This window comes from Dreissena polymorpha, chromosome 10 (genome assembly GCF_020536995.1).
Source record: "Dreissena polymorpha isolate Duluth1 chromosome 10, UMN_Dpol_1.0, whole genome shotgun sequence".
NCBI classification, from domain to species: domain Eukaryota; kingdom Metazoa; phylum Mollusca; class Bivalvia; order Myida; family Dreissenidae; genus Dreissena; species Dreissena polymorpha.
The window spans coordinates 82,260,498-82,275,315 of record NC_068364.1 but is presented as its reverse complement, the minus strand read 5'-3'; the positions used below and the strand labels follow the sequence as shown (position 1 = coordinate 82,275,315).

At 35.2% G+C, this 14,818-nt stretch overlaps 1 protein-coding gene across 1 annotated transcript; it reads right to left on the bottom strand.

Annotated features, from left to right (window-relative positions):
• Nucleotides 1-413: 413 nt before the first annotated feature.
• LOC127848229 (putative nuclease HARBI1) lies at nucleotides 414-2,471 on the bottom strand. The gene is made up of 4 exons (XM_052380560.1): nucleotides 2,322-2,471; nucleotides 2,068-2,174; nucleotides 1,745-1,935; nucleotides 414-1,452 (listed from the first exon to the last, which is right to left on the bottom strand). Exons 1-4 carry the CDS (start codon nucleotides 2,341-2,343, stop codon nucleotides 1,449-1,451), a joined length of 324 nt encoding a protein of 107 aa, XP_052236520.1. The 5' UTR covers nucleotides 2,344-2,471; the 3' UTR covers nucleotides 414-1,448.
• Nucleotides 2,472-14,818: the final 12,347 nt, after the last annotated feature.

The window sequence follows — 14,818 nt, the reverse complement described above, 5'->3', positions numbered from 1 at the left end:
ATTTCATTTTTTTTCCAGAAACATCAAAAGACAGCAGTGCAGATCAAGGTAAATAGCATAATTGGCTTATACAATCAAGAAACGCCTATTGACCACACTTATGAAGTTAATAAGATAAGTTAAATGCATTAAATTAAAGTGTTTTATTCCATAGAAAATATTGAAACTTAACATTGTAAATAAGTATTTAACAAGATGTAAAATAAATATCTGCATTTCAGTTCTTAGAGTGCCTGTTCCTGTGAATAATAAGGAAATTAAACCAAGCAGGAATCCAGCTGTTGGTAAAAGGAATATCCTAATTTTTTTCTCATGTGTTACATATTCAAACTTTGTGTAATAATTTCATTTATTTAATAAATTTAATAATATCATTAAGGAAATCAAATTTAAATGGAAAAACTCTTAGACCTTACTTAGATTTAAAAATCAGCATAAACACTGCAGATGTATGACATAATAAATAAGATTTTGTTATTAAGTTATAATAACTTATTATTTATAAATGTTTATGGTAAAAAATGCTACAAAGCACTTTCCTATAAATCAGGAAAGAGCAGACCCTGAGGGAACTGCAGATGGCATATTATGCTGGAGCCATTGCAGTTCAACAGGAAAAGTTGCTACTTATGAAATCCCAGAGAGAGTTTTTTGAGGAGGGAAAGCTCATGATGGCATTTGCCAAAGACAAACTGTAAAAGAATGTCATAAAACAACATTTTTTATCATTTTGAAAAAAAAAATTCTAAAAATGATAATAAATGATACAAATTACATTTGTAGCCGGGGTTTGTGTAAACAACACAATGGGTTTTAAGTTCCAAGTTTTTAATATATGTGAATGATGGTCAGTGTCCAAGACTTAGTGTAGAAAGTGGCAATTGAAAATAGCCAACTACAACATCTACCTTTTGCAAGGTTTTACATACAAGTGACTTAACATTTAGTTACTATTTAAAATTATATGGATGAACATGAAATCATCTCACAATAAACACAAAAATGTAAATAAAGTAAGTTAGAGAGTAGACACTCAGTTGTAGACAGTGTTTACAAGGTGCATGAGAAAATTCCTGACCTATATTTAAATACATCTGTTCAATCAGCTGATGGCTGACCTAGTTGTCAGTTAAATGTAAACATAATGGATCTCTATAATTATGCACAGGGAAAATAATCAAAATTATTAAACTATATATTTATGAACACACATTTTAAAGACTTGTTTTGTCTTTATCAGATGTAAATGAACACACATTTTATAGACTTGTTTTGTCTTTATCAGATGTAAATGAACACACATTTTATAGACTTGTTTTGTCTTTATCAGATGTAAATGAACACACATTTTTAAGACTTGTTTTGTCTATGTCCGTACATCATTCTGAATACTATTACGCCATACATAGATCAAGTCACCCATGGTGCCTTGTAATGTCCGTCCGTCTTCATCTGCAATTAATGTTATTTATTGATGATTAGTTTTATTACTCATTATTATTGTTATTAATATTGTTATAAATATTATTATTTATTTATGTTATAAATGGTTTTTTAATATTCAATATTATTATTAATATTATAATTATTGTGCATTGCTTATTAATGTAATGCTTTTGTTCATTTTTAAGCTAGATTTAAACAGCCTTTTACTTGCTAAGTAAAATATTTTTAACAAATTTATTGCACATAGTCAAAACATTTGTTTCATGTATTCTTATCATTGAATGAATTATTTTCAAACCTGAAATAGTTTGCAGTTATTGCATCCCTGATAGCCTGCCCGTCAGGGTTACCCTCAAGCTGGACAAGTGGTGGAGGTTGAGGGTCTTCTTCCTCTGGGAATGCCTCCCTCTCACCCCATGCCTTAGCGAGATTGTGCAATACTACACATGCCAGAATTATTTTTGTTACCTTGCCCGGCTTCATTCGTACCTTAATGTTTAAAGAACATTATTAAACATTTTTAAATTAAAATAAGTTAATTTAGTGCATATTTTTAGATATTTCATGATATTAAACATAAATGTTTTAGTGCTTATTAACACATTAATACTTAATTAATACCTCTCCATGAAGGACATGAAACCTCCGCTTCAGTACACCGAATGCTCTTTCGATAACATTTCTTGTCTTTGCATGTGCGTCATTGAACATCTGTTGCTGTGGGGATCCTGGTGTAAATATGCTATAGTTACAATATTAATTTCAAACATATAACATCAACATGAACTTAGACATGTGTTATAAGAAAAGATTCAGTACAATGTATTTTGTAAAGACCGGTAAATTGATAAGGTGTTCAACAGAGAAGCACTCACCAGGATGCAGGTAAGGTGTCATGAGAAACTTCCTGCATGGATAGGCACTGTCCCCTAACACAATTCCATCCTCCAAACCTTTGAACAGAACAATTAAACAACAATTACAGAATGATCCTCTTCTAAATGTATATAATTTTTGGGGGAGATCAAAGGAACGTTCCCAGTGGGGTTCGAACCCATGACATCCAGTTCGCTAGGCGGACATCCATTACGCCACGGCGTAACCTTTTATAAGTATACATTTATAAATGAGAAACAGGAACATGCAGAACAATAAATGAAATAGCATTAAAAAAAAAAATCAATCCATTTTAGAATATGCGCTTACCATGATGATTGGCTTCCAAATAATCAGATAGTACTGAGGTTCTGAAAACATGAGCATCATGAGTACTTCCAGGCCATGTGGCATTTATGCTGGTGAATACACCTGAAATATGATTACATAGAATATAATGTATGCAATTTAACTTTAGACATTCCGTTGCAGTAAATCATTCAAATAGTATGATACATCTTATTATTAAAATGTAGCAAGAAAATAATTCTTTGTAGCCTCTTTTACTGTATATTCATCCCCTTAAGAGTGAAATTGACTTTTTCTACTGAATGAAAAGAATTTCACCACAAGTGAGACATTTAATTAGACATTTTATATCTTTCCAACAAAAGTATGGCAAAATAATTTACAACGCACACCCTAGCAACCACTAATTTGTCTGTATCTTTTCTATCAATCTGTTCAATCAACATTTTTATAGGAAAACATAAATCTTTTGAAGTAATTTTGATATAATCATTAAAAAATATATCTTATAGACTAATAAACACAAAAACACTGTTTAAAAGTGAATATTTTCAAAATTATTGTTTTCTCTCTAACAAAATCTAAAATTCACATGTTTTTAACCAAAATAGAACATCTATGTTGTATGTTTTTTAAATAAGCATTACTTACTTAAGTTTTTTTTTAGAAAAATGTCATAATTACCAAAATAAGGGGGTGGATGAATTTATAGGGTTGGATGAATATAGAGGAAAGAAGGCTATTAGAATTCCCTGTCTTGTGCCTCTATAATACAAAGGATCAGACTATATTTTAACCATGAAACAGACTTTACCTATCTTTATTTAGAATCGTTACGTCATTTGAACTGAGTACATGTGAGTTTTTGGGCGCAAAATATGCATTACACTGTGGAAATTTGGACTTAAAGGACGTGTGTTAAAAGAAAAACTGAATAATAAAAAATCGTACCAGATCATAAGTAAGTGTTACGGAATCTTTGATCTGGTGTGTAAAACAGCAGGATGCATATAAATATAAATAAATGGATTTATAAAATGAAGGGATACTCAAACTTGAAGGTAAGAACTAAAATTATGTTTTGAATTTTTGTGTACAAATTGATAAATACCTCGATGGTCGCACGTTGCCTGTACATTGACACTGTGATAGTGCTTTCTGTTCACATATTGCTCCTCGTGTTCATGGGGAGCAATGATGCGAACGTGCGTTCCGTCGATCGCCGCAATTACAGACGGAAATCCAGCGATTTTGAAAAAATTCTGTTTAATAATTGATTTATGTCTGTCCGTCGTCGGGAATTTAATTGTTTGGTCTTTCAGGTCACACAGTTCGTCAGTTACTCTGGTCACTACCCTTGAAACCGTGGCAATGTCCACCCCAAAAGTATCCCCTATTAATTGCAAAAAATTTCCAGAAGCAAAAAATCTCAGTGTTATCAATATTTGCTGCCTCGGTGTCAAGGGTTGATTCCGTCCAGTTGGTCTCTCAAGTCTATGTCCGATCAGTCGTTCTATGCGGTCAATGCTGTCAGGTGTAAATCTAAATCGTCGTCGTATTTCTTCAGGGTCGTCAGTTTCCGTAAATCTGTCTATTCGTCGAAATTGTCTTGGTCGTCTAGCGTTCGGTATGTCAAAGTCAGCCATTTTGTCAGCGCGTTCTTCATTTGGATAAAGATAACCGACGTCAAATATCTTGGCTAAATCTTATCCAAAACTTAACCAGAACGTGAACCGTTTTAGATAACTATTTTTTTATACAATCGCTAACCGAAAAAGATATCCTAAAATTGAAGATAACCAAAAGTTATCCGCTGGATAAGAGTTATCCATATTTATACAATTGGCTGCAGATCCTATACATTACTTAGCGTATCACGTTTACAGAATTTTCTAAACGTTTAAACGAAATGAAATAAACGAAACGTTACCGTTTAAACGGTATCCCTATGACCCTTTTAAAAGCATCAGTACCATCGCATTTCCAAATTGAAAGAAGTAAATATTTCCGTAAGTTATATTCCGTGCATATCCCATTCGCGCAATTACGTCATATTAAAACCACGAAATATTAGAAATCAGACCATCCGTATCACCATCCGTATCACCACATGTGTATTCGTCATTCTATAAAAACAATTTAAAGAACGTCGAAAATAATGTAAAATCGACGAAAAATACAGTATACGAAAACGACACTACGAAAAATATGTACGTATTTTGCACATGAAATACAATGTGCATAACGTTTGACTGCAGAAAATGAAAAAAACAATTAACTAGCAAAAACGTAATCAATATATAATTTGGTTAAAATATATTGCTTTTCTACATGCTACCGCAGTGTTTTACTTTGCTAATCAATCACTTAAAATATTTCAAGATGGCGACATATGCGCTGTTTCGTTGCCAAGTTGAAAGATTTTCCGGAAGTTTCCGTTCATGCCCATGCCATCTTCTGACAAATCAGAAATAAATTACTGCCAAATTCGGAAGTGCCCGGATTAATCGCAAGTACCCGGATTTCGAAGTTCGTCATCGATATACTTCGTACCGCTAGTCGGCTTCGTTATTTGCACCCCACTATTTGTTATATTGATATTTAGTGTCGTTTAAACATTAACTGTTTTTGTAAACGTTTTTGAGCAAAACACGAAACACGACCGTTTAAACGTGAAACCCTTTAGTAACATTACTGAGATAATGATGAGATACATTCCATGAGTTTCTCATGCTTTTTATGCTTGACTGCATTCTATCTCTTCTCTCATATACAGGCGTCCCTTTGCGCCAATTTTTAGCTCCACTGGCCAAAGGCCAGCGGGGCTTATGTCATGGTCCTGTATCCGTCGTGTGTGCGTCCGTGTATTAACTTTTTCTTTAAACATCTTCTCCTAAACTACTGGTCCAATTCTGATGAAATTTATCAGGAATGTTCCTGTGGTGAACCTCTTTCAAATTTGTTCAAATTATGTCCCTGGAGTCAAATTTGACCCTGCCCCGGGGGGTTAAAAAATTGAAAATTTGCTTATATAAGGCCTATTTTGTGCAAACTTTAAAAATCTGCCTGTCCATAACCATTGGGCCTAGGGCTACCAAATTTGCTATGTAGTGACATCTTATAGTCCTCTACTAAGTTTGTTCAAATTATGTCCCTGGGGTCAAATTTGACCCTGCCCCGGGGGGTCAAAAAATTGAACATTTGCTTATATAAGGCCTATTTTGTGCAAACTTTAAAAAACTTCTTGTCCATAACCATTTGGCGTAGGGCTACCAAATTTGATGTGTAGTGACATCTTATAGTTCTCTACCAAGTTTGTTCAAATTATGCCCCTGGGGTCAAATTTGACCCTGCCCCGGGGGGTTAAAAAATTGAAAATTTGCTTATATAAGGCCTATTTTGTGCAAACTTTAAAAATCTTGTGGTCCATAACCATTGGGCCTAAGGCTACCAAATTTGCTATGTAGTGACATCCTATAGTCCTCTACCAAGTTTGTTCAAATTATACCCCTGGGGTCAAATTTGACCCTGCCCCGGGGGGTTAAAAAATTGAAAATTTTCTTATATAAGGCCTATTTTGTGCAAACTTTAAAAATCTTGTTGTACATAACCATTTTGTCTAGGGCTACCAAATTTGCTATGTGGTGACATCTTATAGTCCTCTACCATTTTTTTTTTAAATTATGCCCCTGGGGTAAAATTTGACCCTGCCCGGGGGGATTAAATAATTGAAAATTTGCTTATATAAGGCCTATTTTGTGCAAACTTTAAAAATCTTGTTGTCCATAACCATTGGGCCTAGGGCTACCAAATTTGCTATGTAGTGACATCTTATAGTCTTCTACCAAGTTTGTTCAAATTATGCCCCTGGGGTCAAATTTGACCCTGCCTCGGGGGGTCAAAAAATTGAAAATTTGCTTATAAAAGGCCTATTTTGTGAAAACTTTTAAAATCTGCTCCTCTATAACCATTGGGCCTAATGCTACCAAATTTGGTTTGTAGTGACATCTTATAGTCCTCTACCAAGTTTGTTCAAATTATGCTCCTGGGGTCAAATTTGACTCTGCCCTGGGGGGGGTCAAAAAATCGAAAATTTGCTTATATAATGCCTATTTTGTGCAAACTTTAAAAATCTACTTGTCCATAACCGTATGGCATAGGGCTACCAAATTTGGTATGTAATGACATCTTATATTCCTCTACTAAGTTTGTTCAAATTAAGCCTCTGGGATCAAATTTGACCGTTCCCCAGGGGTCACAAAATTGAACATATGCTTATATTGGGCCCATTTTGTGCAAACTATAAAAATCTTCTTGTCCATAACCATTGGGCCTAGGGCTACCAAATTTGGTAGATAGTGACATCTAATAGTTCTCTACTTAGTTTGTTTAAATTATGCCCCTGGGAACGAATTTGACGTTGCCCCAGGGGTCACAAAAATGAACATATGCTTAAATAAGGCCTATTTTGTGCAAACTTTAAAAATCTTGTTGTCCATAACCATTGGGCCTAGGGCTACCAAATTTGCTATGTAGTGACATCTTATAGTGTTCTACCAAGTTTGTTCAAATTATGCCCCTGGGGTCAAATTTGATCCTGCACCGGGGGGTCAAAAAATTGAACATTTGCTTATATAAGGCCCATTTTGTGCAAACTTTAAAAATCTGCTTGTCCATAACCATTTGGCCAAGGGCTTCCAAATTTGCTATGTAGTGACATCTTATAGTCCTCTACCAAGTTTGTTCAAATTATGCCCCTGGGGTCAAATTTGACCCTGCCTCGGGGGGTCAAAAAATTGAAAATTTGCTTATATAAGGCCTATTTTGTGAAAACTTTAAAAATCTGCTTGTCCTTAACCATTGGGCCTAGGGCTGCCTTATTTGGTATGTAGTGACATCTAGTAGTCCTCTACCAAGCTTATTCAAATTATGCCCCTGGGGTCAAATTTGACCCTGCCCTGGGGGTCAAAAAATCGAAAATTTGCTTATATAAGGCCTATTTTGTGCAAACTTTAAAAATCTACTTGTCCATAACCGTATGGCATAGGGCTACCAAATTTGGTATGTAATGACATCTTATAGTCCTCTACCAAGTTTGTTCAAATTAAGCCCCTGGGTTCAAATTTGACCGTTCCCCAGGGGTCACAATATTGAACATATGCTCATATTGGGCCCATTTTGTGTAAACTATAAAAATCTTCTTGTCCATAACCATTGGGTCTATTTCTACCAAATTTGGTAGATAGTGACATCTTATAGTTCTCTACTTAGTTTGTTCAAATTATGCCCCTGGGAAGGAATTTGACCCTGCCCAAGGGGTCACAAAAATGAACATATGCTTAAATAAGGCCTATCTTGTGCAAACTTTAAAAATCTTCTTGTTCTTAATTATAGAGCATAGGGCTACTAAATTTGGTATGTAGTGATATCTAATAGTCCTCTACCAAATTTGTTCAAATTATTCCCCTGGGTTCAAATTTGACCCGGCCAAGGGGGTCACAAAACTGAACATATGACGTTTACCAGTGGAGATTACTGCGGCCGTTTGGCTGTGACCAACACAAACATCAACATCTTGTAAACATGAGATAAAACCCTGTCATATAGTGCCATTTTAGGTCAGATGGTGACTGCTTACAAATACATTGAAGTAAGAACATGTGTTATGAATGTTTTTCTTATAAACTGAAAAAAGTCGGGTTTTGTTCAAATATTTCGAAAGTGACCATATATCCGGATGAAATATTTTGGATGACATGTTAATTTCATTTTTTTTTTGTAGTGTTTAAACCAGTTTAATAATATATTATTGATTTTAAAAACACAACTTCCATGAACATAATTATTTCAAGAAAAGTCAATATATGATACTGCACGGTAAACTCAAACTTTGTATCCAAGAGAAGGTGTTGAAATTAATGAAGTGCAATGTTCTTAACTATCGTATATGCTGCTTTTTAATAACTAATGATTCATTGTTCCATTTGTGAATCGTGACTCATGAATTGTGGATATGATTGTCAATTGCTCAACAATCCATATATATTTCTGACCATTTTATAATTTTCTTAATATAAGTTATGAATTGATCTTAGAAGTCAAATGTATTACTTAATTAAATACATTTATAAATATAAAGAAATAATCTTTAGATTATCATAATATTCTCAGGCCTGTTGGTCTTAGGTATGTGTGGGTTGATGAGCAATTTCTCCTTTTATCACAATTATTTCTACCCTACCTGATCATTTCCTTCATATTCCATTTTAATTTAATTGACGTCTGCAACCTCTTTCAAATTGGGAAAGTCCAAAATGTGTCTTTTGGTAAAGGGTTAAGGCATTTTGATTCCTATGGGTCTTGTGAATCTGTTTCAAATCAAATGCGTAGATTTGATATTCAGCATCTAAAAATATGTGAAATAGAAAGAACGACAATATCTTTTGGAGAGATAAATGTACCTACGTTATAAGCAAAGGACCTGTGCAACAATTCCCGGGCTTTTAAGTATATTTAGTTAACACGGTAGTAACTTTTTCCATATATAAAATGCTCACCTTTCCAACTTTAAACGCCCAGTGGGACGAGGGATAGAAAGAGAAAGTCACATGCTTGAGTACATTTCAACCCATGCGCATTGCACGTTTTTTCGCAAAGAAAAACCAGTGGAGCGATACAGGGCCATCATGGCCCTCTTGTTTATAATCCCTTGTATAAACATTATTTGGATGAGCTAAACCATTTCACAGATGAGTTAACACAAACAATTGAATACTTAATACATCTCTGCGCCACTTCTGTGTACTCTATGCGCAACTTTGATTTATTTAAAAAAATTATATCATTTGGCAGGTTATTTACTTACCTCCCTTTAAAGCTTATTACTTCCCTTGGATTTGTTTGTTTGACCTTGAAGGATGACCTTGACCATAACCTTTAACCACTCAAAATATGCAGCTCCATGAGATACACATGCATGCCAAATATCAAGTTGCTATCATCAATATTGCGAAAGTTATGGCCAATGCACCACACCGGGGGCATAAAAATAAGTGAAAATCTCTGACCCGGCCCCACCCAAACCCCCATAACTTTTGACCCAGGGGTCAGATCAAAATTGCGAATAGTGCAGGGTCGCACATACGCTCATAGCTACCATGTGTGTAAGTTTCACGGTTGTAGTGCTTATAGTGTAGGAGGAGAAAGTGGCCAGGACGGACGGAAGACGGAGATAACCACAATATCCCCATTTTTTCTCGAAAAGCGTGGGGATAAAAATATAAAAATATAACAGTGCAATTCACTGAGTATTCTTGAAAAATATTAAGACTAAGAATGGTTTGGCAAATACTAGTGCTGGTTTTCTTCTTCTGCCGGGACTAAACATAGGCCTTTCCGTCAAGGGTTAATATTTAAAATTATGCATTTTGGTATATTTCAATTGCCTTCAGACATTTATTTCCAGATCTCAGTTTTGTCGATATATTTTTTCCAAAAAGAATGTTTGGCCCTTTTTTCCCAAATCAAGAAAAAAAGCCGCGTTAACACCCATTTTGACATTCTCATCCAAGGGATATCACCGAGGTTGAGCTGGAGGCAATAGCAGTGAGTCGTATCGGGCGCGTGTATGATCGGGTGTTGAAGTTGAAGCAACGAGCCAAGGATTATTACAAGCTTGCCGTAGAACTCGCTCACGCCATGTCCCCACGCACATTCGTACGGGAAGGTAGGATAATATTAGTTACAAAACTCCATAAGGTGTGAAATAGATAAATATGTCACATTGTATGGACCAAGTTAGAACAATATAACACATATACGAGGGGTATATATATATCATATATTAGAGGGTACCATTCTTTTCCTTAGCATTAAGATAATATCAGGACTTAACGGTCTTAACCCAGCTATACTATACTTTATCTAATTTTATTTGTGTTATTTATTTATTCTTTATTTGACTGAACGAATAATAAAACTTTCCGAGCTGATATGAAACTCTCCTGAAAAATATGGAAAAATACACTGAAAGCATGTGAGCCAGCTCGCAGTATTCTTTTCGCGGTTTGATAAAATAAGATCCTACATCTCGCACACGGTTTGTGGTCCAATTGAATATGAGTGGCGTCAGGACGATAAAAAGTTTACAGATACCATGAGTATACTGCAGTGTTTACTATTAATTTAAAAACAAAACAACGGACAGTATTTAGTTTCATATATTGTATTGTTATGAGCACAGGTGGTTAGCGTGTGGCTATGATATTAATTAGTGAAAACATCATTTTGAAAGATAAATAATCATATTATAACGATAAATTAACTTTTCTGAAAAAATATATTTTCACTATCAAAGTATATATAACAAGGTATGCAACTCAAAATCACCCCAAAACGGGGTGCATTGCTTTGAACAGCCATATCTTCATCAATTGTGCAGCGATTTTCACGGTCTTGGTCTTATTCAACGCAGAAATGAATTTCCTTTCTGGAAATGTATATGTCTTGCAATATTTTTACACATGCTGGGTCAACTTTTAAGAAATAACACGATACACAACTCGCATGACCCAGTTGACACTGATCAGGCAGCATTTATGAATGAAATCTCCAGTTGTAAAGACACACCTCCACATTGGACCAATGAAATCACTCGTGTGTTTAGAATGTCAGTTAGTTGAAATGTATGTAAACAAAGGTTTCAAACGGCGCTGGACAGTTAGTTTTGATGCATAATGTAACGGCAAGCACGGTAATAATGTTTTTTCATAAGTTTTATTGAATTATGGTATCGAGGTTAGTGAACTTTGCAGGGAAAATGCCCTTTACTCCGTGAAGATTTCAGTCTTAAATATTTCAGAAAAGTTAATTTTGCGTTATAATATGATTATTTATTATGCCCCCCTTCGAAGAAGAGGGGGTATATTGCTTTGCTCATGTCGGTCTGTCGGTCGGTCGGTCCGTCCACCAGGTGGTTGTCATACGATAACTCAAGAACGCTTGGGCCTAGGATCATGAAACTTCATAGGTACATTGATTATGACTCGCAGATGACCCCTATTGATTTTGAGGTCACTAGGTCAAAGGTCAAGGTCATGGTGACTCGAAATAGTAAAATGGTTTTTGAATGATAACTCAAGAATGAATACGCGGCCAACAGGGCACACTCTGAACAATATTACTGAAGCAACTGGTCTGTAATCCTAAATCTATAATTATCAGTCCAATAAAACATCATCCTTTTAGTAAAATACAGTGGATCAGTAAAAATATTATTAGAATATGAGATTTTTTGTATATTTGGTATATTCAATATTGTGTTAATGTTTAATTTTGTTAATTAATATAAATATAAGCAGGACAGGGGAGGTAATACACTATTATATCTTTCTTATATACAGGGGAAACAAATGCAATAAGTTTAAATTTATTGTTACAGCATTTGCCTCCCTTGTAATATATTTAAATTTTACCAAATGTAAGGCCAACTGCATTTTTGTAATGCATACTACTACTACTACTACTACTACTACTACTACTACTACTACTACTGCTGCTGCTGCTGCTGCTGCTGCTGCTGCTGCAGCTGCTGCTACTGCTGCTGCTACTACTACTACTACTACTTCTACTACTACTACTACTACTACTGCTACTACTACTACTACTACTACTACTACTACTACTACTACTACTGCTTCTACTACTCTACTACTACTACTACTACTACTACTACTACTACTACTACTACTACTACTGATACTGCTACTACTACTACTACTACTACTACTACTACTTCTACTACTACTACTACTACTACTACTACTACTACTACTACTACTACTACTACTACTACTACACCACCACCACCACCACCACCACCACCACCACCACCCACCCACCCCACCACACTCCACCCCACCCCACCAACCACCCCACCCCACCCCACCCCACCTCACCCCACCCCACCCCATCCACCCATCCGACCACCGACACCCACCAACCACCACCACCACCACCACCGTTCGCAGTAACAAAAAACGTATTCACACAATGGCTGCTACTACAACTTATAGCCCATATAGGGGGGCATGCATGTTTTACAAACAGCCCTTGTCATTCAAAATGATGTTTTCATTAATTAATATCATAAACACACGCTAACCACCTGTGGTTATGAGAGTAGTTTAACATATATTTATTTGATATGCACACTGAAAAGCAAATGACATTGACTTACATGATGGTGAAACGTGTGTGAAGTTGCATTTTTCATATATTTTAATATTTTATCACTCTGTGCCTTTTCCCCTGATTTCCTGTAATATTCTAACCGGTTAGAAAAGATTCATGTATGACTTGTATAGATATACAGCATGTGCAGGTAGAAAACTAAAGATGCTAGCGTGTGTTAAATTGTGAGGTAAACGAGAGTTCTTCACATTTACGAGCACATTAAAAGCAACTGAGTGGACAACTTATACATGGGTGAATAGTTGTTTGAATGAGTATGATCCTACACGACTTTCCTGTTTGAATGATTATAGACCATATGTCTGCTTAAATGACTATGATCCAACCTGACTTGGGTTGGTAAATGGTTAACAAGGCATATTGTAAATGATAATTACATTATTAATGTTGACTTAGTGAACAGTACTACTTTATGGATTAATATCTTGACTAACGGGTTTTAAAATACTATTGCACTCAGACTTATCATGGTGTATTATTATATTGATACTATGGAAATCAGAAAGCAGACAATCTTATGATTTCCGATTGTTTATCCCACATGTGAAGTCTCAAAATAAAAGCTCTGATGTATATCTTTTTTCACTACTCAAAATGTTTTGATGGAATGGCCTTTAGGATTTTATAGTTTGCATTTATGGTTTACGGCCCTTAATTGGAGATGTTGAGTCTCGCGTGGCATTTAATACATTATCTTTAAAGTTTGCTGATATATTCTCCAAAAAAAGAACAGCATATAGTTTCCATATATGTTTACTATGCTATTCAAGCCTTTCCAATCAATCGTGTCATGTGTACTTGTGCCAAAAGTTGATACCGGTAGTTCCTTTGTTGTCGTGTTATGCTAGTTTACGGTTTTAAGCATGTCTAAGATTTTTAGATTTTAAGAATCTTATATTTTGAAATTGAAATATGGTGTGATTTCTACTTATGCTAAATGATTCTTTATTGTCATTTTGTATGAACTTTATGTTGTAAAGTAAGACTTCATGTTTCATTTAATAGTTTTGTGTTGCATTGGAATATATTGTTTTTTTGTTCAGGCCTGTAGACCATATCAGGCTAGAGAGTTATTCAAACTAAGACTATACATTTTATGTGGTAAAGGTTATAAAAGTGGTATGTCATATCAGATATTTTTTCTCTGGTTAAGGATGATCAGAACCAGAATTTTTATGACCGGTGCTAAGCTTAAAAACCTAACTTTTATTAAATACGTGTGTTCCTCAAGTCTTAAGGCAGTTTTATATACACGTGAATGTCCTTATGTCTAGTATTCGATCTTCAGCCCATGACATGTTATGCAAACTTAACCAATAAATCACCAACACCCCTTGCTAGGAGTCTTTGAGACTTGAAGATTTGCACATTATGATCATTACCTATCTAGCCTGTAACATCTTGCTTTACTTTTACCTTGGCCTCCTTAGATGGACTCGCGATCTTTCAAATGTTTTTATGCCCCCGGATCGAAAGATCGGGGGCATATTGTTTTTGGCCTGCCTGTCTGTCTGTCATTCATTCATTCATTGTGTGTGTCCCAAAACTTTAACCTTGGTTAAAGTTTTCCAATAACTTTTGCATTATTGAAGATAGCAAATTGATATTTGGCATGCATGTGTATCTCATGGAGCTGCACATTTTGATTGGTGAAAGGTCAAGGTCATCCTTCAAGGTCAAAGGTCAAATATATGGCTTCAAAGCGGCGCAATAGGGGGCATTGTGTTTCTGACAAACACATCTCTTGTTTTTTTCTTTTTAAGTGTTTTTCACCGTTTTGAAGAGATCTGACACCGTTTGCTAAAACCCTCTCTTATGGTATTTTTTAAGTATTTTTCACCGTTTTGAGAAGATCTGACACCGTTTGCTAAAACCCTTTCTTCTTATGTTATTACCTTTCCAACCATACCACCTTAACTTATTTTTACCTTGTGCT

What these genes read in the sequence shown, in the direction of transcription:
- LOC127848229 (XM_052380560.1), bottom strand. Translation starts at nt 2,343, where the DNA reads ATGACACCTTACCTGCATCCTG. An exon ending in GACACCTTACCTGCATCCTG is followed by an intron (nt 2,175 to 2,321) that starts GTGAGTGCTTCT and finishes TATTTACACCAG; the next exon opens with GATCCCCACAGCAACAGATG. An exon ending in TTCATGTCCTTCATGGAGAG is followed by an intron (nt 1,936 to 2,067) that starts GTATTAATTAAG and finishes TTAAACATTAAG; the next exon opens with GTACGAATGAAGCCGGGCAA.